The 23,683-nt window shown below is 53.0% G+C and overlaps 10 protein-coding genes across 10 annotated transcripts; 5 read left to right on the top strand and 5 right to left on the bottom strand.

Moving 5' to 3' along the window:
• Positions 1-981: 981 nt before the first annotated feature.
• Positions 982-2,517, top strand: A1O5_07279 (uncharacterized protein; the record flags this gene model as incomplete). Its single annotated transcript, XM_007747868.1, has 1 exon — positions 982-2,517. The coding sequence occupies one exon, from the start codon at positions 982-984 to the stop codon at positions 2,515-2,517; it is 1,536 nt and encodes a 511-aa protein (XP_007746058.1).
• A 1,438-nt stretch (positions 2,518-3,955) lies between these two features.
• A1O5_07278 (Atypical/RIO/RIO1 protein kinase) lies at positions 3,956-5,776 on the bottom strand (the record flags this gene model as incomplete). Its single annotated transcript, XM_007747867.1, has 1 exon — positions 3,956-5,776. The coding sequence occupies one exon, from the start codon at positions 5,774-5,776 to the stop codon at positions 3,956-3,958; it is 1,821 nt and encodes a 606-aa protein (XP_007746057.1).
• A 315-nt stretch (positions 5,777-6,091) lies between these two features.
• Positions 6,092-7,111, bottom strand: A1O5_07277 (uncharacterized protein; the record flags this gene model as incomplete). The annotated part of the gene is made up of 1 exon (XM_007747866.1): positions 6,092-7,111. One exon carries the CDS (start codon positions 7,109-7,111, stop codon positions 6,092-6,094), a length of 1,020 nt encoding a protein of 339 aa, XP_007746056.1.
• Positions 7,112-7,435: 324 nt separating this feature from the next.
• On the top strand, positions 7,436-8,957 carry A1O5_07276 (uncharacterized protein; the record flags this gene model as incomplete). Its single annotated transcript, XM_007747865.1, has 2 exons — positions 7,436-8,422; positions 8,478-8,957. 2 exons carry the CDS (start codon positions 7,436-7,438, stop codon positions 8,955-8,957), a joined length of 1,467 nt encoding a protein of 488 aa, XP_007746055.1.
• Positions 8,958-9,213: 256 nt separating this feature from the next.
• On the bottom strand, positions 9,214-10,765 carry A1O5_07275 (uncharacterized protein; the record flags this gene model as incomplete). The annotated part of the gene is made up of 3 exons (XM_007747864.1): positions 9,214-9,393; positions 9,515-9,832; positions 9,944-10,765. The coding sequence occupies 3 exons, from the start codon at positions 10,763-10,765 to the stop codon at positions 9,214-9,216; spliced, it is 1,320 nt and encodes a 439-aa protein (XP_007746054.1).
• Positions 10,766-11,060: 295 nt separating this feature from the next.
• A1O5_07274 (uncharacterized protein) lies at positions 11,061-12,312 on the bottom strand (the record flags this gene model as incomplete). The annotated part of the gene is made up of 2 exons (XM_007747863.1): positions 11,061-11,694; positions 11,744-12,312. The coding sequence occupies 2 exons, from the start codon at positions 12,310-12,312 to the stop codon at positions 11,061-11,063; spliced, it is 1,203 nt and encodes a 400-aa protein (XP_007746053.1).
• Positions 12,313-13,134: 822 nt separating this feature from the next.
• On the top strand, positions 13,135-16,865 carry A1O5_07273 (structural maintenance-chromosome 3 (chondroitin sulfate proteoglycan 6); the record flags this gene model as incomplete). Its single annotated transcript, XM_007747862.1, has 3 exons — positions 13,135-13,172; positions 13,228-16,484; positions 16,537-16,865. 3 exons carry the CDS (start codon positions 13,135-13,137, stop codon positions 16,863-16,865), a joined length of 3,624 nt encoding a protein of 1,207 aa, XP_007746052.1.
• A 614-nt stretch (positions 16,866-17,479) lies between these two features.
• On the top strand, positions 17,480-19,404 carry A1O5_07272 (CTP synthase; the record flags this gene model as incomplete). The annotated part of the gene is made up of 3 exons (XM_007747861.1): positions 17,480-17,640; positions 17,691-18,162; positions 18,217-19,404. 3 exons carry the CDS (start codon positions 17,480-17,482, stop codon positions 19,402-19,404), a joined length of 1,821 nt encoding a protein of 606 aa, XP_007746051.1.
• A 608-nt stretch (positions 19,405-20,012) lies between these two features.
• A1O5_07271 (high-affinity nickel-transporter) lies at positions 20,013-21,617 on the bottom strand (the record flags this gene model as incomplete). The annotated part of the gene is made up of 1 exon (XM_007747860.1): positions 20,013-21,617. One exon carries the CDS (start codon positions 21,615-21,617, stop codon positions 20,013-20,015), a length of 1,605 nt encoding a protein of 534 aa, XP_007746050.1.
• An 899-nt stretch (positions 21,618-22,516) lies between these two features.
• A1O5_07270 (uncharacterized protein) lies at positions 22,517-23,565 on the top strand (the record flags this gene model as incomplete). The annotated part of the gene is made up of 3 exons (XM_007747859.1): positions 22,517-22,592; positions 22,701-22,814; positions 22,919-23,565. 3 exons carry the CDS (start codon positions 22,517-22,519, stop codon positions 23,563-23,565), a joined length of 837 nt encoding a protein of 278 aa, XP_007746049.1.
• Positions 23,566-23,683: the final 118 nt, after the last annotated feature.

Here is a 23,683-nt window from a genome sequence, read left to right as displayed (position 1 = left end):
GGCTCGTCTGTGGTAGGATTCCTCGTCAAAAGGATGAGAATGGTGCAAGATGGTGAAATGCGGTGCTTGGGCTTTACAAAGGTTCCGAACCTCAAGAGGACAAGGACCTTGAGCACCGACACCCGGATTGTCGAGAACCGACATGCGAGTCAGAGGCGATGGTGGATGCCAGATGGGCGATGGTGATGGCTCGAAACGAGGAGGAGACGCCACCGAGCGAGAAGAGGCAGTAAGAGGCTAGGAGCCTGATTGGCGGGGCCCTAGTTGGTCAAGTGCCATGGGTTTGGGGCGTTTTGGGGGGACATTCTAGGCGGCCAGATTGGCGCACCGCTGTGCCTAGTGCCTACCTGTAGGTAAGCCCCCGGGGATGACGATAGTTACCGCACGTTTGGGGCCCAAGCGTCGCCCAAAGCCCAACCCACGACAGCGTCAGAGCCACCCGAGCCACCCACCGCGATTCCCTGAGTCAGCCAGGTCAATGCCCGAGATGCACTCACAGCAGCCTCCGATGGCGTTATCGCGCACGCCATTTTCACCATCGAAAGCATCATCGCAGAATCGACAATTCAACCACCAGCCCTGGTTCCTGCATCGCCCATCGGCTCAACTACAGACAGCTGGTCCTCTCCCCTCCGCCTGAGACTTTCTGGGCGCGTCACGACAAGCATTCTCCGGGTTCAAAGAGGAGGGTCTGTTGAGGCACTGGCATTCAGCCTTCAGGTTCCATAATTCTACCCCACACTGACCAGGGGCCTTTCTCGCGTGTGGTTTGTGAATTAACTCTTCTCCAGGATATACGGCATACACAGTACTCCGTACAGCACAAACAATTGTGTCCTCTAGTGCTCCTCGCTGCTGCACCTGGCTACTTGTAGCAGTCGACGCTGACCTCACCGCCATTCTGTGTGTGTGAGAGAGAGAGAGAGAGAGAGCTAGTTCTATTGCTCCCTCCCCCTTTCTCGACCAAAGATGAAATAAGCAATGTCCTCACTTGACCCTGTCATGGCGCAATCTCTTCACCCTACGACTTCTGCTCGATCCTCTCCGTCGCAGTCCGTGCATGCCTCCAGTCCTCCGCCGGCCTCTGTTGAGACTCTAGTGTCCTACCTGGTTGCCGCTAAACGATCTCTGGGCAGCATTCATCTCGTCCACCGGGCTACCACTATCCTCACCGAAGCACGTGCCTCCGTCGAGGCCACGACTGCTCTCCTCGCGAAAGCCACCTACCTTCATCGCTCCTTGGCATCTCAATTGAAGATTCTTCGTGGGGTTCAACTGGAACTAGAGACTGCGGCCCAGGGCATCCAGCAGGAGTTTCAGGCTGTGATCAAAGAGCTGGATGAGACCGGTGCGAGGCTGCTACAATCCATAGATCTGCTGAAGCAGACAAGAATTGAAAATGCTTTCAAACCCTCGATGGAAGGAGAGCTGGAGCACGCCCCAGGTAAGGAGACCCTGCACGATTTTGTGGACGACAATGGTGTCGAAACAATCAAACAAGCAATGGAAATTGCCATAGACAATGTACAGCACGCGCAGAATGAAATGAGTCACGCTATCCAGACCCTGGAAGATGACCTGCAAGCCATCAATGAAGTACTCAACGGCAGAGGGGAACTCTCTGGCATAGACAGTGAATTACAGCAGCCTGCAACAATTGCCAACATTCTTACCGTATTGGAGAACCACGCCCGGATAATGGCAGAGGAGCTGGAAAGTCTGGTCAAACACTTTGACTTGTGCGTTACAGCCATCAAACACACTGAAGGAGGCGGCGAAGCGGTATTCCAGACCATGAATACCGGGGAAGGAGTCGACCTCCAGGACACCGTTGGCCTGGGTATGGACGACCTTCGCGCCCCGGCGCAACCCATGAACGAAGAGGAACGCCTTGAGATGCTCCAAGTGCTCGAGAACGACGCTCAGGAAGTCGACGAAGTGGTCATGGAACTTCAAGATCGCAATGCCGAGATGGAAGCACAGCTCGACAAGATCCACCAGTGGTGTGAACGGCAAGAAAACGTCTATGCGGATGTAGCCACGGCATTCAAACTACTCGAAAAGATCTCAGGACGCCTGTCCGGGTATGTAGCTGAGATAGCGCGGCAAGCACTGAAATGGAACGAGGAAAAGGCTAAGATTGAAGACGGCATCGGCGGGATGGAGGATCTATGCGAGTATTATGCCAATTTTCTCCACGCCTATGACGGCTTGATAGTCGAAGTGGCCCGACGAAGGACCGTCAAGAAACAGATGGAAAGAGTGGTGGCGGAGGCGCACGCCCAGTTGGAGCAAATGTACGACTCGGATCGGCAATTGAGGCTAGAATTCAAGAACGATCTGGGCGAGTATTTGCCCAGTGACATTTGGAGTGGCGTGAATATGTTACCGCCCCGATATTCCATCGCAAGGGCAGGTGAAGAGGAGATTGGGAGTGTGCCAGAGTTGCCGAGAAGGACGGTGGAAGAGGCCTTGAAGAGGTTGAAGATTGGCAGAGGTGGAAGAGGCCCACGATGACAGATCTGGATCCTTGCGTTTCCCCGACACCACGGTAAGTAAGAAGTTGTCTTTTCCTCAACCCCGGGTTCTCACCACAAGAAACAACATGACGACACTAGGAAAACACAACACTTGAGATGAATCTTTATGGGCAGGCCCGAGCGTTGCATGATGGTTGTATTGGAGTTCACCTCTTCAACCTCTCACTGCCCGACCTGGCCAGACTATGATATCCAAAGAGAGCACTGAACGCCCATTCCACGCATTATCTCATATCATTCTCTATTCCACATCCGAGGAGCTGATTTTTGTGCATTCAGGATCGAGTTATCGTCGATGCACTTGACTACGCCTTGAACGAGATAGTGTGTCCCACTACATTCACCATGACACAGGAGGGACTTGATTACGGCTCTATTGTAATAACCCGACAATTCAGATTGGGGACACCAGGGATTATGACCCTAGCAGAGCCGTAAGGACACTAAGCACTTCTCGTCATAACCAGAAAATGGCGTCTCCTCCAGGCTGGGGGGGTATAGCCCCAGTATCAGATGCCAGTTTTGGACATTCAGTTATACAGCAGCAGCCTCGTACGAACAGTACTGCTCCTACACTCTCTTCAGACCTTCCCTCTTTTCCTTCTCCTTTTCACTTTTGGTGACACGGTAATATCGCCAGTAGTAAAGCAGGCCCGCGGTCCCCGCCAACGCGAGAAGCAAGCCTTTTTGCGATCTCCTGATGAAGGTTTGTCCCCAAGTTAGAGCAATCCATCCCAGCAGAGCCTCGAATGCTTGATGATCGACCACAATGGTTTGAGAGGGAGAGGATCTGTCTCACCATGGACCCCGGCTTCCATGTGGCGAAAACATGTTCTGCCTTCTAGGCGATGTGGGATGCATGATTCGTTTTGCGACTGAGCTTGGACTGCGTACTCGGTGTGGTATTGGAGCGTTCTCACCAGCTAGGGCGGTGATTTAGACAACAGTAGACAATAAGGTTGAGTGAGATGAGCAAGTGTGGACAAAGTAAAGCGAGAGAGAGATGGGACTCGGGTGTTTTACACGATTGACAAAATGTCTTCTTTTCCTTGTGTGGTGTGATTTCTATATTGTATGCTTCGCGGTGCGAATGGGTCATCATTGCTTCATCTGCCTTCACGTGCACAAGGCGAGGTGGATGATGTCAGAGGAGGGGAGATTTGCTAGAACGGAATAGGTTAGATGCCAGAGATACCTCGTACCAACTAGACACGCTAAAAACATGGCGTCGCTCGGGTCACTTCCCCAACTAAGCGATCGTCAACTAAGCGATCGTCAAGTATGCTTTCTGCTCTCTGCTCTATGCCTTATGCCTTCCATGTCGGGACACCTAGCAATAGACAACGGGTGATGGCCATAGATGCATAGATACATCGTACGCTTGCAATCAATCGTGCTATTGGGCGCCCATCACATCACCGCTTACTCCGCCGCGTCGAGTCCTTGACCAGTTTCTTCTTGGTGGCCTTGGGCATCTTGTTGTTTCTCTTCTCGCGCTTCTCCTCCTTGACCCTCTGCTTGTGCTGGCGCTTGGCGTCCTTGTCCTGGAACCGTTTCCCGCGCGGCCGGCCTGGCGACGAGGAGTCGGATAAGGACTCGGAGTTGTCGTCATTGTCGTCGTCGGTTGCCGCTGAGCCGTCCGAGTCGTCCGGACGGAGAGCAGCGCCGCCTGCTTCGTCGTCGAGATATCCATGGTCTCGGACGTCGGAGGAGAGGTTGTTGTTCGGGACTAGGCCGGGCGTTGACTCGGCCGCGGCTGGTGCATCTTCGCTTCTCAGCGGCGCCAGGAGATCCTTGTACACTAGTGCCTCTCGGCCCTGCGTGTGCAGGGTTTCTGCATCTTTCTCCACGTCGTACACTTCGTCCAGCGTCTGAGGTATGTACTGCTTGCGGAATACTTCGTTGTCGACCTCATCTTCTTGTTCCTCCTCCGTGCGCTCCGCCATCAATCTGTCAACTTCTCCCCGCAGCTCGTCAATTTCTAGACCCCCGCCAGCAGGGGCCGGAGCTTTGGTCACGAACTCGTATACCTTCCTCTCCGCCAACACATTCACCCCTTTTCGTCGGAAGAAGTCAGTGACGTTCTTAATATCCATCCGCAAGAAGTCCAGGCTTCGCGGATGGTCCCCTTCCACACTCTGGCTCACGTCGATGATATACGGCTTGTTCTCGTAGTACAGGATATTGTACTCGCTCAAGTCTGCGTGGACCAGTTTGCAGATTTGCAGCATGATCCGGACGTATGTCACCACATCGACATAGATGGCCCGCCATCTCGTGCTATCGTCTTCGTCTTCAAACTCCAAGTCTTTCAACCGAGGTGCCGCTTTTCCCTTTTTGCCGTGCCCAATAAAACTCATCCCCAGGACATGCCGTCGAAGATAGAGCGGTTCAGGACAGGGAATCCCCGCTACATGGATCCTCTTCAGGTTTCGCATTTCCTTTTCCGCCCACATCTTCACCATCGCTCTGTTGTCCCTGGTTTTGTATCCCTTGCGGAATCGAAACTCGCCTGTGACGTACTTCTCGCGGTCTTTGAAGACGAGGATGGATGTTTTGTACACCTTGATAGCGACATGGGTATCCTCTTGTGAGTCGTCCTCAGACGTGGCGACGGCGTGGTAGACGTTTGCTTCCTTCCCTGTGGAAATGGTCCCGTGGATCTCGGAGACGATGCCTTTCTGGATCATCGAAAATAGGATCAGACGAGTTTTGGGGTCCAGGACTTGCTCTGCCGTTGCGCGCTCGCTTTTGTCTTTATCTTTGTCTTTGGTGCGACGGCCATCCTCATCTTCGCCCCAGCCGGAAAACTTGAGTTCGTCCATTTCGCGATGCAAGTTGAAGGCCGGTCCTCGGGATGGTCTTTGTTGAGGGTTTGCTTTGGGATACTGCCAAGGTGGGATGTTCGGGTTTGAAGTTGCTTCATCGAGACGTCTCCGTCTGTTATAAGATTTTGTCAGGTCGGTGGAGTTAGAATTTGCAAGGTCCTCGGGGTCGAGGATCTCGTCCCGGTCCAGTTCTTCGTCGTAGAGGTCCTGTTCTTCATAGCCGGTCCCCTGGGCGTCTGGACTTTCATCGTATTCAGCGTCATCGTCGTCATCTTCTTGGATAAACTGGCCCAAGGTTATTCTCCTCCTAGCCGGTGCTACATCGTCCTTTACATAGCCATGATTTGGTACGTAGGTGTGTGAAGGAGCGATGCCATCTGCAATCGCTCTTGTAGATTCACTTGACATTGTGGCAGATATTTTAGAAAACAAACTTCAGAGGACGGCGAACAGGGTTTGCTGGGAGAGAGTCAATTAAAGAGTCATTGTTGCCACACACAAAATGAAAGTGGCATTTGAAATGCGTCATTTGAACAGCATTTCGATGCCAAGAGAAACTGAGCATTTAGAGGTACGGCAGATCAAGACTGCTGCTCATGCGGTTTGATATTTGTTCCTTTGCTCTCTACTCTCCAATTTCACCTTCTACACATAGTCTCTGCATTGGGATTACTAGCTGCTGCTTTCTGCCTGTGGAGTGATCAAGCGCTGCGAACAAGGTGCTCAAGCACCGCCAAACTCCTGCTCTTCTTTGGCGGGAGGGATAAACCAGTCCGAGTCGACCACCAGCTTGACCCGATGTAGGTCTTTGGCCATGATTTTGTCCTCGTCTGCCAGATACGCCTCGACCTTTCTGGAACAATCAATATACCTTCCTGACATAAAATCCATTTGTCCACTGGACAGCAAGACCACATAACCTGCCGGCATCTGTGGTGTATCCCATGTCACATCCTTGAAGAAATTGACTGCGATATTCGCCGACTTTTCTTCTCCCGGCAGGGTCTCGGACACATAGCTGCCTTCCTTGATGTTCCCCTCTGCTGCCTCCTTGAAATCGGTGAAGAATCGAGTCGGTATGGCGCCAGGATGAATCGCGAATGCCTTGATGCCGTGGTCTTTGTTCTCGTGGTGGAGGATCTCAGCCAAACGCACCAGGCCCAGTTTACCCAGGGCATAACTGCCCATGCCGTTGCTCACATGGGCGCCGGCACTTGACGTGAAGACTATCCGTCCGCTCTTCTCCCGTCGCATGATTGGAAGAGCTGCCCGCGCGAAGTTGAAGCCTCCTTGGAGCGATACCGCTAGGGTGTCCCACCACACACCGGGATCCGACTCCCAAGTCGCCAGCCATTGCGGCGGGCGGCCTGCGTTGGCGAATAGCACGTCAACCCGCCCAAATTCCCGGTCGACCTCGTCGATGAATTGCTGCACTTTGGCGTAGTCCTTGACATCGAACGCGGCGATTTTGGTCAGAAGCTGTGGGTTGATTTTCTTGCATATCCTGGCCGTCTCATCGACCTCGTGCAGCTCTAACGCCATCAGACTCAGTGATTTGGCTGCCGTGTGCGCAAAGAACTCGGCAGTGGCTCTTCCAATCCCACGACCAGCACCGGCGATTACAACGTTTTTGTCCTTGAACGCAGCCCCCAATTCTCGATTCCGCCTCGGGTCGGTTGCAGGTTGACAATCATGTTGATCTCCGAGGAATCTTTCTACCATAGGTTCACTTGGCTCGCCCATGGTGACTGTTGGTCAATGAATGAAACGCCAACTACTGACCACAATGCCAGACATAGCAGCTGGCGAGGAAGAGACATTATCATTTGGCCGCACCAGGGTCCCCCACATGTTCCCAGCCCTGCTGCTGACACAAGTGGAGTAGGTGCATTTGCCGTTTCCCATCTGGTCGGCAATAATCTTGAAAGCCCTCGACAAATCGACAGCTACATACGCTTGTCCGAGCGAATGGCCCTCCGAATGGCCGGTAACGGGAGCTTGTGGGGAAAGAGGTTTGTGGGGTTTTTGGAGAAGTCTAACGATCGCATTTAGGTGGGTTCATCAACAATGATTATTACCCAAGATATTGCCGAAAACATCGTCCCAGGTCTGTTTGGAGTCTCGTTCCCGGCTGTTGAATGCTTCAAATTCCCAAAAATGGGTTCAATCGGACCTTCCAAGGCGGAGCATCATTGTGTCATTATTGTTGGTGCCGGCCCCGTCGGCCTAACCACTGCCACCAATCTAGCAAGGCTCGAAGTCCCTGTATTAGTCCTCGAGAGGAATCATCAAGTCGATCAATCTCCTCGTGCTGCATCATATCAACCATGTGCGCAAGCAGAACTGCTTGAAACAGGCACCCTAGACGACGTCAGAAAGGAGTCTGTTATCAACGACGTGATATCATTTTGGATCAAAGGCAAAAAGGTCGCCCATGTGGAAAAGAGAGAAGGAGGCAGCCTCTTCCCTTCTGGAATCAATTGCCCTCAGCCACGACTCGCAGACATCCTCCTCCGCCACCTCACAACAAAATATAACTCGGAAGTGCGATTCAACCAGAATGTCATCGAGATCTCTCAGGACGAGAAGCAAAGTCTGGTATCTTTGACCGCCGTAGATCCTACCACCAACCAAGAAACTCATTATACTTGCGACTGGCTGGTAGGAGCAGATGGAGCTGGCTCTAGCGTTCGCAAACTGTCCAACATCCCCTTTGAAGGCTTCTCCTGGCCTAAAGAAGACTTTGTGGCAACCAACGTGCGGTTTGACTTTTTTAAACATGGATTTAACACGGCAAACCTCATCATGGACCCAGTGCACTGGGCCGTGGTCACCATTCTCGACGATACCGGACTTTGGCGGGTAGCGTTTGGCGTTCGAGCAGGCTTGACCAATGAAGAAATACGCGCCGAGCTTGATGAGCATTATAAACATATCTTCCCCGTGTGGCCGGTGGACTACGAGTTGGTGCAGTTGAACAAGTACAAGCCGCATCAGAGATGTGCACAGACATTCAGACTGGGACGGATAATGTTGGCCGGTGATGCTGCACATGTGAGTCCTTCCATTCTGGCCTGATGTCTTTTGGAATTATACTGACACGTCTCAGAGTAACAACCCCATTGGAGGCCTGGGGTTGACGACAGGCCTCCTAGATGCTGGCCCTCTAGGTCGCGCTCTCGCCGCTGTCATCAATGGGAAAGCTCCCGAGTCACTACTTGATACATGGGCCAAAGCCCGTCGGGAGAAGTGGTTGAACTTCACAAACGAATTTTCCATCGAGAATAAGCGCATGTGTCAACTTGGAGGATACAGCGACGATCCACTCGGGATCTGGAAGGTCGATGACGTGGCCAGGGAGCACAAGATGGAGCAATGGCTCGCGATGGCCACGCCGGAGAAGAAGGAAGCGGATGCGCGGATGTACAAGGCCCTGGAGGATCCACAGGTGCAGCTGATCAGTCGGATGAAGCAGTGGGAGATCACGATGGATCCGATGTGGATGGCCCAGTACGAGGATCCGGAGCTGGTCAAGTATCGCATTTCATTGAGGCCGGCAGTGCTTTCGACGCCGGAAGCTGCGACGTGAGACGGACTGTGCACACCACTCGGTATTTAGAATGAGGGATGACGAAGTATTGTTTGATGGCCGAGGAGAGTAGATGAGCTTTATATCTTGCAGACCTTAGTTACACCCTTGCACATAGTCAGAGAATTCGACGCCTTTGGGACCATCGTCCTCGCAGATTCCCACCCAACCCACGCACAAAAATCCTTTCACGACCAAAAACACAGAACGGTTGTCGCCGACGTGACTTCATACGAGCTTGGGATCAACGAGGCAGCTACAATTTTGAAGAAGCTGCCGCCGACCTTCCAGTCCCGTCACCAGGATCATTGGCGACTGGTGAGTGCTGCGCATCCATCATTTTCCACATCTGGACCGCGTGCATAGCTTCGTCGGGCATGGTTTTCCGAATCGACATGTTCTCTATGCCGTCACTGATGAACATGACACTTTTGCCCTGCGATGGCGTTAGCTCTGCTGAGGGAGAAGCATTTTCAAATTGGAAAAGCAAGGAAAGAAGAAAGTAGAAGAAAAACAACGACAACAACATGGCCCATGACTTATGACTGACAACTTACCAGTCCCAGCGTCAATTCAATTGATGAATCGACCATGGAAGGCGTGTATTTCTTCAACAACACTGTCCTCGTTTTCGTCTGCTTCCCTCGGATAGCCTGTACAATGTTCTCTGCGACCAGGAACCCCTGCATCGTGGCGGCGCGGCCCATCTTCGGACCGGGCAGGTCGACCACGTCGCCCAGCGCGAAGATATTGGGAGACGGCGCGTTTCGGATCTGCAAAGTCTTGTCCACGAGGATGGCGCCCGACGCGGAGACGGAGGATGGTGAGAACTCCCTAAGAACGTCGGAGTTGGGCCTTTGGCCCGTGCACCGGATCTGGTGGTCTTGGTTAGCCCCTGAAAATATATGGTGCATGTATAGGAAGGGAGAAGGCATGTGCAGCGTTATATTAGGATTCTGTGGCTTGAAAGAGAGAGGATGCTTTACCACCATGTCGCATTGGATGACATTGCCGTCGCGAAGCGTGATCTGCTTGGGATTGTCCCCGTCCAGGCCAGAAATAACACGCTCACCCAGGTGCAGCTTCACACCTAGGTCCTCGAGAGCCTTTTTTGCAATATCATGAAGCTCCCCGCCAAAACTGTTGAGCAACTTCTCCCGAGAATGCACTAGCCTGACGCTTTTCTGCGGATATTTGCTCTTGATATCCCCGGCGACTTCAACGCCCGCAGCGCCACCGCCGACGACGACAATGTCCTGGGCAGCCGTCACACGCTGTTGCTCTTGCTGGAAGAATCTCGTGCTGCGGGCATTCTCGTTTGCGTCGTTCCCGTCCAGCTTCGCTGGATACCTCGAGCTCGACCCCGTCGCGATGGCAAGATACTCGTATTCAATCTCTGACCCATCCTGTAGTATGACTTTCCTGGCTTCGATCGCGACGACATCGCCTTGCTTGAAAACGTATGCTCCATCAGGAGCACCCCGTGGGCCAGTGTCAGGGTAGGGGATGAAGACATTGTATTCCTGCCCTGCGACGACTGTAGCGCGGGGAAAATTCCACGTGAAGTGGAAATCGGAATGTCTCTCGATCAAGACCACCCTGTATCCCGTAGGCAGGGACTCGGAGAGTCGCTTCGCCAGGAAATACCCGGCGAACGAGCCGCCTATGACCACCACGTTGCGCGGCTCTGAGACGGATTTGTACCTGAACCGGTGGATATTTGCGGATAGATAAATGCCAAGTCTTTGCAAAGAGAGGGAGAGGGTGAAGCCGAGCAGTCTGAGACAGAAAAGGAATCTTGTAAACATTGTGGAAGACGGCACGGATTTGAAGTCACGGACAAGGCAAAGGGAAAAGGGTGATCGATGATCTTATCAGATAAAAAATAAAATTCCATCGCTCCTTCATACATACAGAGCTTCACTCCTCGGATGCGCGGTGTTTCCGTGGAGGTGGGCAAGAGGGGGCGCCGATGTCGGCGCAGACACGTTCGAGGAATAGTCCTTCAGCCTTCGACAAAGCCAGCTGTTTGCCAAGGACAGCTGAAGGGGACAACTTCGCAGACGCCGGCAATGCTAAGCGCCGTCTGCAAGGCTTTTCGGCTCAAGGCTCGAGAAGTCCCTTCTTCATCGTCACTTGTGGTTTTTCAGCCTTCAGATACCGGATGCTTTCTCTTGTCTGTTGGAAGTGAACGGTTCCGTACCGGAGTAGCTCGGCAAAAGTACCTGGCTCATGGTCCTTGTCTTCGTTGCCTGGCTCCTCCCAGAGCACACCAGCTGCAGGCGTCGTGGTCAGATTCTTCCCATGAGTGATTTTCTGCAGGGAGGACTCTGTCAGAAGCCGCCAGACTAACTTGCTCGCCGTCTTGTATTCCTCAGAGTCCTTTGGCCCATCGAGTCTTGTTGCCAGAGCGTTGAAAAGCACGGGGCCGCCGAAACCAATCGTGGCTTCTGCTCCCCAGTCTTCTTGCAGCGAGTCGAAAATGAGCACCTTGTTCAACCAGTACTCGGTCGCATTGAACCCATCCCTGGCATTTTCCAGCATGCAAAGTCTTTGCCAGGATAGAACCTGACTGATGTACTCCATGACTGTTTGGGGTTCCACCTTGAAATCCCAAGCGAATTTCGCCTGTTCCGCCGCCTCGAAGGTATGGATCAATGCAAATGAGACTAAAGGATGACGGATCAAGCCTTCGTGATTTTGGCGATCTTTCCACAAGTAGACGAACAGATCGTGCCTACGGGATGTGTATTAGCAGGCTTCAGGTTGGTTTGCGTGACACTCACCAGCATTTGATAAAGGGGTCGCCCTTGCGACTCGCAACGAAGTGATTTGCCATGGTCGTCCCGTACATAATTGGGGCGCAGACTTGAAAAGGCGAACTGGGATCCGCAAGCTTATTCCAGCATATCCTATCAATATCGCGAATTAAGATGTTCCCGGTATCCATATAAACTCCCCCGTGAGAATATAAGCATGCTCCTCGCAGGAAATCAGAGCTATGAGGGCCAGTGTATATCCCAGTCATCGTGCCAGTGACGAATGACTGCGGGAGAAGGTCGGCCGAGACATATTTGAGGGCGTTGGTGGGAGAGCCTGGTACGGAGTTGAGGATATGGACTGCCCATGATGGCCCACAAAGTCGGACCCAGTTGACAACATTACGCTGGCACCAACCCGGCATTGCGCCAATACCCTTATCCCAGAAGGCCCAGATGTTCTTTTCGGATGTGACGGGCTTGTACTGCTCTAACGAGGCCAGAATTTCTTCATCAGAGCGCTGATCGACAGGTTCGACATAGCGCAGTTGGGCTTCGAATTCTGGGAGGATAGTGAACTTGGATACAGACCCCATGGCTGATGACTGGCATGTGAAACGAGATTCGATATTTAGAAGTGAGCCGATTCAAGCAGAAATGAGCACATAACTTACTGACGAGTCTGTGATTCGATTTATATAGAACTCTAGCGAGACGCAACAGCTCAGCATTTGTAATTTATTGGTTCCTGTGGAGAAAGCTAGTCGTAGGATGGATGCTACATGACCCCCTTGGCTTCGCAGCAACAACCGGCCTGAATTGGAGGCCTAAGTATCCAAACGTCCCGAGGACGAAAGCGGTCACATAATAGACCGAGCCAGTTGCGGGTCTTGTTGCAACGGCAGACGTGAGCCATTACTTGCACATCAACGTCGTTCGAGGGTGATGGTTGAGTGGGCTTGCCGTAGCATCATCTCCGTTCTGGCTGATACCGAACTTGTCTGAAGATGGCGCTTGGAGGAAAGCCGAGCTTGAGAAGAAAATGAAAGCATGGTGGATTGCACCAAGCTCGTTTGTAAGATGAAGAGTGCCCGGTGCCGGATCTGACTGTGGAATTGTGAATGACGAGTGAAGCAGGAGGAAGACGAGGGAGTTCTAGCACTGCCGAAAAAGGCAGTGTGGTCATCACGTGCTCGGTACATGGCAGTGCACGAAATAGTCGCTTACATAACAATTGCACTAGCCAACATGGGATTTGAGCGCCACTTTTTGATTGAGCGTGCCGCGTGCGCGTGTCCATCAACCAGAGCCTCACCTTGTTGTGATCCAACAATCATTCGCAATTCTCAGCTCCCCCGCGCTCTTGGGCGCACGCTGTTCAACACCACCTTCTTTGATGATATTCCCGTCCGTGCATCATGCATATCAAGCAGATAACCATTCAAGGCTTCAAGAGGTAAGAATTAGCCAGGCGCACAGGCCTAGAAACCAGTCCTGATCCACGTCCGCAGCTACAAGAATCAGACAGTTGTCTACCCATTCTCGCCAAAACTCAACGTTATCGTCGGTCGCAATGGCTCGGGCAAGAGCAACTTCTTTGCCGCCATCCGATTCGTCCTTGCCGATGCTTATTCAACGATGGGACGAGAAGAGCGCCAGGCCCTCATCCACGAAGGGTCCGGCTCCGCAATCATGTCCGCCTACGTGGAGATAGTGTTTGATAATTCGGACGGTCGATTCCCAACCGGAAACGACGAGCTCATCCTACGCCGTACGATCGGCCTCAAGAAAGATGAATATTCGCTTGATCGGAGGGTTGCGACGAAACAAGATGTCATGCAGCTACTTGAAAATGCAGGATTCTCGCGCGCAAATCCATATTACATCGTCCCCCAAGGTCGCATCACCAGACTGACCAACATGAAAGACTCGGAGCGGCTGAATGTCTTGAAGAGCGTGGCAGGTACACAGCAATTTGTCGTTAAAAAGGAAGAGTCACAGAAGATCATGAATGATACAAGCAACAAACTAGCCACTATTGACCAAACATTCGAGCAGATCGAAGACCGCCTCAGGGAACTGGAAGAGGAGCAAGCAGAACTCCGAGATTACCAAGAAAAAGACCGCCAAAAGCGCGCCCTGGAATACACTCTGTTCCATCGAGAGCAGGAGGAGATTAATAAGGCCTTGGCTGAGTTGGAGGGTCGAAGAGTGGACGGCATTGACGATGTCGACGAGAATCGTGAACGCTACTCTCAATGCGAGGATGAACTGGCTAGTATTTCTCAGCAAATTCAGGAGCTCAACCGTCAAATTTACACCGCACGGCTTGAGAAAAGACAGTACGAAGAAGAAAAGCGTGAAAAGGCAAGAGCACGAGCCCAAGTGGAGTTGGAGGGGAGGAACCTCGTCCACGGCCAAGCCGCGGCTCAACGTGCCAAGGTGAATCGTGACAGAGAGCTGAAACAACTTCGAGCGCAGATAAAGGAGATCGAGGAAGAGCTGCGGGAAGTCATCCCACAATTTGAGGCGGAGAGGGCAAAAGAACAGTCCGTCAAAACTCGCCTGGAGGAAGCGTTCGCTATGCAGCAGCGACTGTATTCAAAACAAGCGAGGGGAGCTCGATTCAAGTCAAAGAAAGATCGAAACGACTGGCTTCAGACGCAGATCGACGAAACATTCCAGTCTCTATCCCGTTTCAAGGCCACCCGCATGCAGACCGCCGAGGGTATTGCAGAGGACGAAAAGTTGATTTCCAGTCTCGAGCGGGAGATCGAAACTCTTCAGAAAAGCGTCGGCGAGCGCGACGATTCCATTGATCAAAGCATCAAAGCCGCCAATGACAGAAAAGACGCCTTGATGGACGAACGAAGGACGTTATGGCGCAGAGAAGCGCAATTAGACTCAGAATACGTGGTGGCCCAAGATGACGTTAGAAAAGCTGAACGCAATCAATCACATACGATGGATGGCAACACTAGTCGAGGTCTGGATGCTGTTCGGCGGATTAAGGAGCAGTACAAACTGGAAGGTTGCTACGGCCCGCTGGCCGAGCTGATTGATGTTCCTCAACACCACACAGCTGTGGAAGTCGTTGCTGGAAATTCTCTCTTCCACTATGTCGTCGACAGTGACGATACAGCTTCCACGATCATGAGTATCTTAAACAGGGAGCATGCCGGCCGTATCACTTTCATGCCGTTGAATCGTCTCAAGCCGCAAACGGCAAACTTCCCAAATGCGCAAGATGCGAGACCGCTCATGTCGCTCATGAAATACGACGCGAGATATGAGAAGGCCGTCCAACAAGTATTTGGCAAAGCCATCATTGCACAGAACCTCAGCGTCGCAGCACAGTATGCTCGAACTCATGGCTTGACAGCGGTGACACCAGAGGGCGACAAGTCTGACAAGAAAGGTGCATTGACCGGTGGCCACCACGATATCCGCTCTTCCAGGCTCAAAGCTACGAAGGCGGTCATAACAGCTCGCGAGAAATTCGAAAGAATCAAGACGGAGAGCAACGATAACAAGAGGAAGATCGAAAAGATCGACCAGACGATCACCAAGGCCATGAGCGAGGTCCAGAAATTCGAGCAACAAAAGAGCCAATCTGAGAGCGCCCAGATATTAATCAGACAAGAGATCCGAAACAAGATGGAGACGCTCCAACGCAAGAAAGATGACCTTGAGGCGAAGAAGAAGCAGGAGGTGGCGATAGCGACAAATGTCAAGGCCTTGACCGATCAACAAAATGCATACCAAGCTGAGTTGAGCTCGGACTTTAAGACGACACTGAGCACAGCTGAAGAGCGGCAGCTAGAAAGTCTTGCGGCCAGCATCCAGAAGTTGAGGCGCGAATACAACGATCTCTCTACGTCTAGAACGGAAATTGAGACCAGAAAGGCTGACTTAGAAGCTCGATTGACCTTAAGCCTGAAACCTCAGCTCGCAGCGCTAGAATCCGACGATGTGGATGATGAGGCCAGCAGCTCTTCTAATTTGCGCGCTAAGAAAACGGAATTGGCACGTCTGACCAAAGAACTCGATTCTGTTCAACGATATCTTGATGATCTTGAGGACAAGGTAGAGACTTCGGCGACTCAAATCGCCAAGCTTGAGTCTCAAGCGGACAAGATCAGAGAGCAACAAGAAGAGTTGGCCAAGGCGCTTGAGCGTCACCAGCGGCGTCTGGAAAAATCTGTCCAGAAAAAGGCTGCTCTGCTGGTCTCGAAGCAGGAAACCGTGGAGAAAATTCGCGAACTCGGCGCGGTCGATGAGGATTTGCGGCTGAAGTATGAGAATGTTGATTCCAACGCCATAGTCAAGAAGCTCCACAAGGTCAAAGAAGCTCTGAAAAAGTACAGCTCCGTCAACAAGCATGCCTTTGAACATTACCGATCATCGATGAGGGCGCGGGAAGAGCTCACTACAAGACGGAGGGAACTCGAAGCCGGGAAGTCAGCCATCGAGAACCTGATTCAAGTTCTCGACCAGAGGAAGGACGAAGCCATTGAACGCACTTTCAAGCAGGTTAGCAAGGCGTTTGCAGAAGTGTTTCAGAGACTTGTCCCTGCCGGTCGAGGCCGATTGATCATTCAACGAAAAACAGATGGGAGGCAACCGGAGGATGACGGTGAAGAATCGGATGCTGAACCTGTCGCCAAACAAGGTGTTGAGAATTACACCGGCGTGGGTATCAGTGTCAGCTTCAACAGCAGACACGACGAGCAACAGCGCATTCAGCAGTTGAGTGGTGGCCAGAAGAGTGAGAATGCCACAGTTTCTGAAGATGGCTCTTGGCTAACTCCGATGTTTAGGTCTTTGCAGTCTTGCTCTTATCTTCGCCATCCAAGCAACCGACCCGGCACCATTCTACATCTTCGATGAGATTGATGCGAACCTCGACGCACAATACCGAGCCGCTGTGGCCGAGCACCTTTTGTGGCTTGCCAACCGAGGCGATGACGAACCCGTGAATGGCGACGACAGGCCGTTAGGAGGACAGTTCATCTGCACGACATTCAGACCTGAAATGCTGAGAGTGGCGGACAAGTGTTTCGGGGTGCGTTTCGCCAACAACGTGAGCAGTATTAAAGAAGAAACGAAGGAAAATGCGCTAGAGTTTATCGAGAGCCAAGCACAATGATTGGGAAGCCAAGGTAGTGTATCTTTGTTGGCTGTGGAAGGACATTTTCTCGAATTCAGGGATAGACCATGACGATGGTGATGATGGTCGGCGAGGTCTTACGATTCATCTGAGCTGATGCGGGGTGATTCTATTGTATAAATATTGCAGCTGCAACCTGTTGAGGGATGGTGAACCCCAAGGGTCTTGAAGGCGGTGCCACCAGTGCTTTCTCTGTGTCTCTGTCTCTGCCTCCATCTCCTTGTGGTGATGTGTTTGTTGGGCGCTGGACGAGCGCGTAAAGTGGGACGCGTCGCTGTCAACAACGCCAAGCCATTGACGTGCCTGTGGATCCTGGTCCGGGGCAAGTTTTTGGTTGTGCAGCCACCAAACCTGCATTTTCACTTTCCTTTTATCTTTCTTCCCGCCTGGCGGCAGCCAGCGACGGACACCTACATTTGCCCTTGAAATCACTGTCTTCGGCATCGAGCACGAAACCAGTCCCAACAACTCTGTGGGATCTGCACGTACTTTTCGACCCGAACGGGAATTATATCCTCGACCGGCCGACTATCGTCTCTCGTGGCCTCTCCCTCGTAGCCCCCCGTCACACCTCCTCCGCTCCCTCTTTCAAGATGAAGTACGTTCTAGTGAGCGGTGGAGTGATCAGCGGGATTGGCAAGGGTATAATTGCGTCGTCGACAGGGCTTCTGCTCAAGACTGTGGGCTTGAAGGTCACGGCGATTAAGATTGACCCGTACCTGAATGTAGATGCAGGAACCATGGCCCCGACTGAGTATGCACACTCTGGCTACGTCTAAAGATGTCTGTCTAATCATGTTTCAGGCATGGCGAGTGTTTTGTTCTGGACGATGGCGGCGAAGTCGACCTTGATCTCGGAAACTACGAGCGGTATCTGAACGTTACTTTGACTTTCGAGAACAGCATCACGACGGGGAAAGTGTACCAGCATGTCATCGAACGCGAGAGGAGAGGAGACTATCTTGGCAAGACCGTCCAGGTGGTTCCTCACATCACCAATGCGATTCAAGACTGGATCGAAAGAGTTGCGAGAATTCCTGTTGATGACACAAAGGAAGAGCCGGATGTCTGCATAATCGAGCTTGGCGGGACGGTAGGTGACATTGAAAGTGCACCTTTCATTGAGGCCATGCGGCAGCTTCGGAGAAGAGCAGGTCGCGACAACTTTATCCATATCCATGTTTCGTTGGTGCCGGTCATTGGCAGTGAGCAGAAGACGAAGCCTACACAGCAGGCCATACGGGATGCACGCTCAGCTGGTCTGGCGCCTGACTTGGTAATCCAGATACTTTTTTAGGCCTCTTGTGAGCAGGGACTAACGATACCCCAGATTGCATGCCGCTGCCAGGAACAGCTGGTTGAGGCCACAACGAACAAGATCGCCATGTTTTGCCAAGTTGAGCCTTCGCAAGTCCTAGCTGTTCACGATGTCGAGTCGACATACCATGTACCCCTTCTCCTAGAAGAACAAGGTCTCCCTAACCAGCTCCGCGAGCTCTTTCGTCTAGACGCATACAACATTGCCCCTTCGTTGGTCATCAAAGGCCAGCAAATTTGGCAGGAGTGGAAACGGCTGACCTCGTCACAAGACCGCTTCCTGGAATCGGAGAAAGTCAACATTGCCTTGGTCGGTAAGTACACGAATCTTCACGACTCTTATCTTTCCGTCATCAAGGCTCTGGAGCATAGCGCTATGGCCTGTCGGCGCAAACTCAATCTTGTTTGGATTGACGCAAGCAACCTCGAGAAATCGACATTGGATTCAAATCCAGAGAAATACCACAAGGCCTGGCACGATCTGTGCACAGCCGACGGCGTCCTCGTCCCCGGCGGATTTGGACACCGCGGTACCGAAGGCATGATCGCAGCTGCAAACTGGGCTCGAACGAAACCTAAGCCATATCTCGGAATCTGTCTGGGCATGCAAGTCGCTGTCATTGAGTTTGCCCGCAACATGTGCGGCCTGAAAATGGCTCATTCGGTCGAACTAGACGCACAGACGCCTGATCCCGTGGTCATTTTCATGCCCGAAATCGACAAGACGACCATGGGCGGCAACATGCGATTAGGACTCCGCCCCACAATCTTCCAGGAAAACACCGAGTGGTCGCGGCTGCGGAAGCTGTACAACAATACACCAAGCATTAATGAGCGGCACCGTCACCGCTACGAAGTCAACCCAGAATACATCGCTCGCCTATCCGACGCTGGCCTAACATTCATTGGCAAAGACGACAAGGGAGAGCGCATGGAAGTGATGGAGTTGAAAGAACATCCATTCTTTGTGGGCGTACAATTCCATCCTGAGTACCTCAGTCGGGTGCTCCGGCCCAGTCCACCTTATTTGGGTTTTCTGGCCGCGAGCGCCGGGATGTTAGAGCAAGTCTTCTCTGCCGTGGCTACAAGAAACGAGTCCCTCAATGGTGATGGCGCTCACGCGCCAAATGGAAACAGAGTCAATGGTGCCTTGACCAACGGCATGAGCCAGGTATCTCTTTCGGCATCTTCAGGCTTTTGAGTATCAGGAGATGCGAAGCCTCACAAGGCATCCAATATCCACGAGTTATTTGCAGAAATACCGTCGAGATGTGGTACTCGAGGGCTTAGAAGGCAAGGCGATGCATTCGAGGTTGAGCATGCTGAGTCTGTCTCACGAACCCAGGCAAAAGTTCCCTTCCTTTCGTGCATGCACCGACCCGTTATTCTTCATCACAAATTGTTTGTTACGAGATACTGTCGCATGCTTCGGGCTGCATCGAAAGAACGTATGGAGGTCTGGGATATGCGAAATTTATAGAATACGGGGCCCTGTTTCATATGACAACGAGAGCCGAACAAGAAGGTGGTATCATCTAACCGTGTCCTTAGAACTCTTGCCCCTAATTCCTCACATGAATCACGAATCTTGGATTGCTCCTGGCTCTGGCATTGAGGGCCCTTCCTCTTTCCCACCTGTCGGGTGCTAGTTCTGCACAGCGTTTTATGAGAACATCGTCCAAAATTTTCCCTTGTGAGACGCTGCTACGAGGACAGTTCAGCCTCGTAGTTGTGCTTTGTTGGCACCCTCAACCACAACGCCCTGCTCCACTACCGCTTGGTCGCGTAGGCGCGGCGGGAGGAGCACTGTCAAAGGGCTTGCCCCCCAACCCTCTCCCTGTGCGTGTGCATCGTCTTGCCCTTGCCGTCCACAGAAACCAGCTCCTCCTCGCGGACGAAAACTGCACCTCGCTCTAGGTCGTCGCCTCCTCGTCCTCCTGCAGGACCACGAGCCGAGTCCTCGACACGCGTGACAATGCCTTCCTCATCGCCAGCGTCGAAGTCGCCTCTTGCGGGCACAGCAGGGACAGCACCTCTCAACCGCTCTCTCTCCCGATCCACCCACCTCCTCCAAGGCTTGTAGCACAGGACGCTGATGCCGCCGACGACGACGAAGCTGCCGCAGATGGCGCCGCCGATGACCTCGTAGAGATCGCCGGCCTTAGCGACGCCGTCCCAGAACGGGCCCCTGGGGGAGGCGACGTTGAGGATCAGCGAGAGGAGCTGGAGCATGCCGATGATGACGGCGCAGAGCACGGTCAGAGACGTCAAGACGATCGAGTAGTACAGAAACGTCAGGGGATCTTTTACTCGTGCTGCTGTTGGCTGTTGACCTGCTGATGCCAGCTCCTGCTGTTGTTGTTGTTGCTGCTGCTCTGGCGGAGCGGGTTGCATGGCCGATTGCTCAACGTCGACCAGGATCAATGGCTCGTCCGTTGTTGTAAAGATTTGCTCGGCAGGTCTGTGGTTCTGGGCCTCTTCGCCTGCGTGGCCCTTCTTGCTCGTCTCGTCACCGCCCATGCCCATCGGGGCAACGTACAGACTCATCATCAGCGCCCCGTCGATCGTGTCAACAAGACACATCCCAGCCGTGAACAAAACGGGGAAGATCATGATAAGCCAGATGCTGGTCCCTTTGGCCCCCTGAATGCTGCTTATCCCCAGGAGTGCAATCTCGGAACTCGTGTCAAAGCCCATGCCGAAAAGGACTCCGAGGGGATACATTTTCCACGGACGGTCGATGAGCTTGAACATCTTCTTCAGCACCCGGAAGAGACAGCCGCCCCCTTCGATCTTCCAGGCCTCCTCGGCCTCCTGCTCCGGCCGCATGCGGATGACCTTCTTGATCTGTACGACCAGCTTGTACAGAATGTATGCGTTCATGATGCCCAGGAGGATCAGGAATGCTGCCGACACAGACGTCCCGATGATGCCGCCAACGGTGCCGAAGCTGTCGAAGCGCCCGGCGATGCCTGCCGCGGTGGCTGCCACCACGATGGACGTGATGACGACGATGGTGCTGTGGCCCAGGCTGAAGAAGGTGCCCACTGTCACCGGTCTCTGGCCCGTGGCTATGAGTCGGCGGGTCATCAGGTCAATGGCAGAAATGTGGTCGGCGTCAAGGGCATGTCGAAGGCCCAGCGTGTAGGCCAAGGCAGCGGTGGACAAGAGGTGGGTGTGCGAAGACAGAATCAGGCCACATATCGCCCACACCACGAGGTTGACCAGGATGAGCGAACTGACGATCACGATGACAGCCAGGGGTAGCTTTCGCACGTATGGTATGCTGGCGTGAAAAGCAGAGAGACGGCTATGTACGTGTCGTCGCCGTCTCTGAAGCCATGACTTCACCGAGCTTCCTGCCGCTGCTGCTGAAGGAGAGTCCTGGTCGTCGACTGAACCAGAATGTGCCATAGCTTCTTATCCAAGAAAAAGAAACCCACTACCGGTTTTTGCTTGTCTCCTTCCGGCTTTCACTTTCTCCCCTTGTTTCCCCTTCTACACCTACCACAGCAGCAGCAACGGCTGTAGGATAGACAAGTCGTTCTGAGGGAAGACAGACGTCTGTGTGAGGTTGGTGGCGGGAGGGAAGAAGGGATGCTCCGGAAGACAAATCTTGCGCGAGGATACAGCGAGCAGACAACGATTGTATTTTAGCAGACAGACAAGCCGCTCAGGGTCGGCGAGGTCAATGATCAATTGGCAGCAACAGTCGTCAAGCTCGTACACCCTACTTGTTAGTAATGCTGCTGTACTGTCTGGTAATCCGTGAGGGATACGAGGAATTGGGGAGAGCCATTGGTGCGGGGTGGCTTGATAAGGTCAAGACAAAATGTCATTCATTACCCCTCTATCTCCTTTGGCCCCTGAAAGGGCCCCCGAAAGAAGCCGGCCTCGCCAGATCAAGGAGGCGAGACATTCTCATTCAGGCAGTCATACCTATTCCTATAGTGGCGGGCATGACTGAGATATATCTGCATCGCGTGCAATCCTCTTAGGAAGGACAGGCATTACTGCTAGCCCCTTTATAGTGTCAAGGAGTGTTCAGCCTCGCGCCCCGCAATGGTGGCAAGCACCGAAAGGCTGAGCTCAGGCTGGTTAGTCAGCGAGGCTGATGCTAGTGAGGCTGAGACCCTTGTCGACCCTTGGCCCTCGGCAAGCTGACCGAAGAATATGTAATATAAATTCCATTTCTCCTTTCCCTCCCCCCCCTCTCTCCAGTTTGTGGGTTGTAATATCAACTTTCGATTTCGCCAGGTTGAAGTAAACCCTTCCAGTTTGAAGCTATCACATACACAGCTGCTGTCGTCAAGATGCCGTGGCCCCCTCTCCAAGAACGTCTGCTGAATCTGCTTGATCCGGGCTACCTGCTCTGGTCCAGCGCTTGTGGTAGGTTCTACATAACCACTTTCCGCCCCTTGATTCCTCTGCAAAGCCAAGAATACTCATCACCGGAGGGTTCTGGTCTCTGACGAAATAAAATTAAAAATTTGCTAGCATTCGTCACTACGGCGTTTCAGTTCTATGTCCTCCAGCTTCATCTCCCCTCGGCGTCCAACTTCAAGAATGTTCGGGACGATGCTTTCTCCAAATTCTGGACCAAAGTCACGGGTAAGTTTAGTACCCACTCCCCGATCAATCACATTTTGCTCGGGGAATGGAGAAAGAAGAAGACGGAAAAGACGGTGCAAGGTGTTTATTATTCCATTCTCCAGAACCGGTCGACCCGCCTCCCCCTCCAAAGGGCTCAGCGACTCTAGTCCCACCGCTGCTGTCCCGCGCTCACGGGGTGGTTCTGGACATCGGGCCCGGATCCGGGTCCTACGTATCGTTGTTCTCCGACAACCCCAATATTAGCGCCGTGTATGGCGCGGAGCCGACGCCAGGCCTCCACGTCCCGCTGCAGCAGCGGATCAACGAAGCCAAGCTGACCGACAAATATCACATCCTCAGCTGCACGGCCGACAAGGCCGAGGTGCTCGCCGCGCTGGCAAAGGAAGGAGTCAAGCCGTCCGCTAAGGGCATCTTCGACACCATCGTCTGCGTCCGCGTGCTCTGCTCGGTCCCCAACCTTGCACAAACCGCCAGCGAACTGTACTCGCTGCTGCGGCCCGGCGGCGAGCTGATGATCGTCGAGCACATCCGGAATCCATGGACTAAGAATGGCAGCATCCTGGGCCGCGCGATGCAGCTCCTCTACCACCTGCTCGGCTGGCCGTTCTTCCTCGCCGGCTGCAACATGGATCGCGACACGCCCGCCGTGTTGAAGAGCGCCGCCCCCTGGGAAGCCGTCGACCTGAAGACCCATTTCGAGTGGACTGCCCTGCCGTATGTCGCTGGCACATTGACAAAAAAGCGGTAGTCTATGGGCTTGTCGGTCAACCAGGAAGGCAGGGAGGCATGATTGCCGAGCTAGAAGTTGGAATGAAGTTGAAAGTTGAAAGTCGGAAAGATCGAACATAAAGATGTTATGATGAAAG

The sequence above is a fragment of the Cladophialophora psammophila genome, assembly GCF_000585535.1.
Source record: "Cladophialophora psammophila CBS 110553 chromosome Unknown aczJe-supercont1.11, whole genome shotgun sequence".
NCBI lineage: Eukaryota > Fungi > Ascomycota > Eurotiomycetes > Chaetothyriales > Herpotrichiellaceae > Cladophialophora > Cladophialophora psammophila.
The sequence above is the reverse complement of the archived record's forward strand: the minus strand, read 5'-3'. Positions and strand labels throughout refer to the sequence as shown.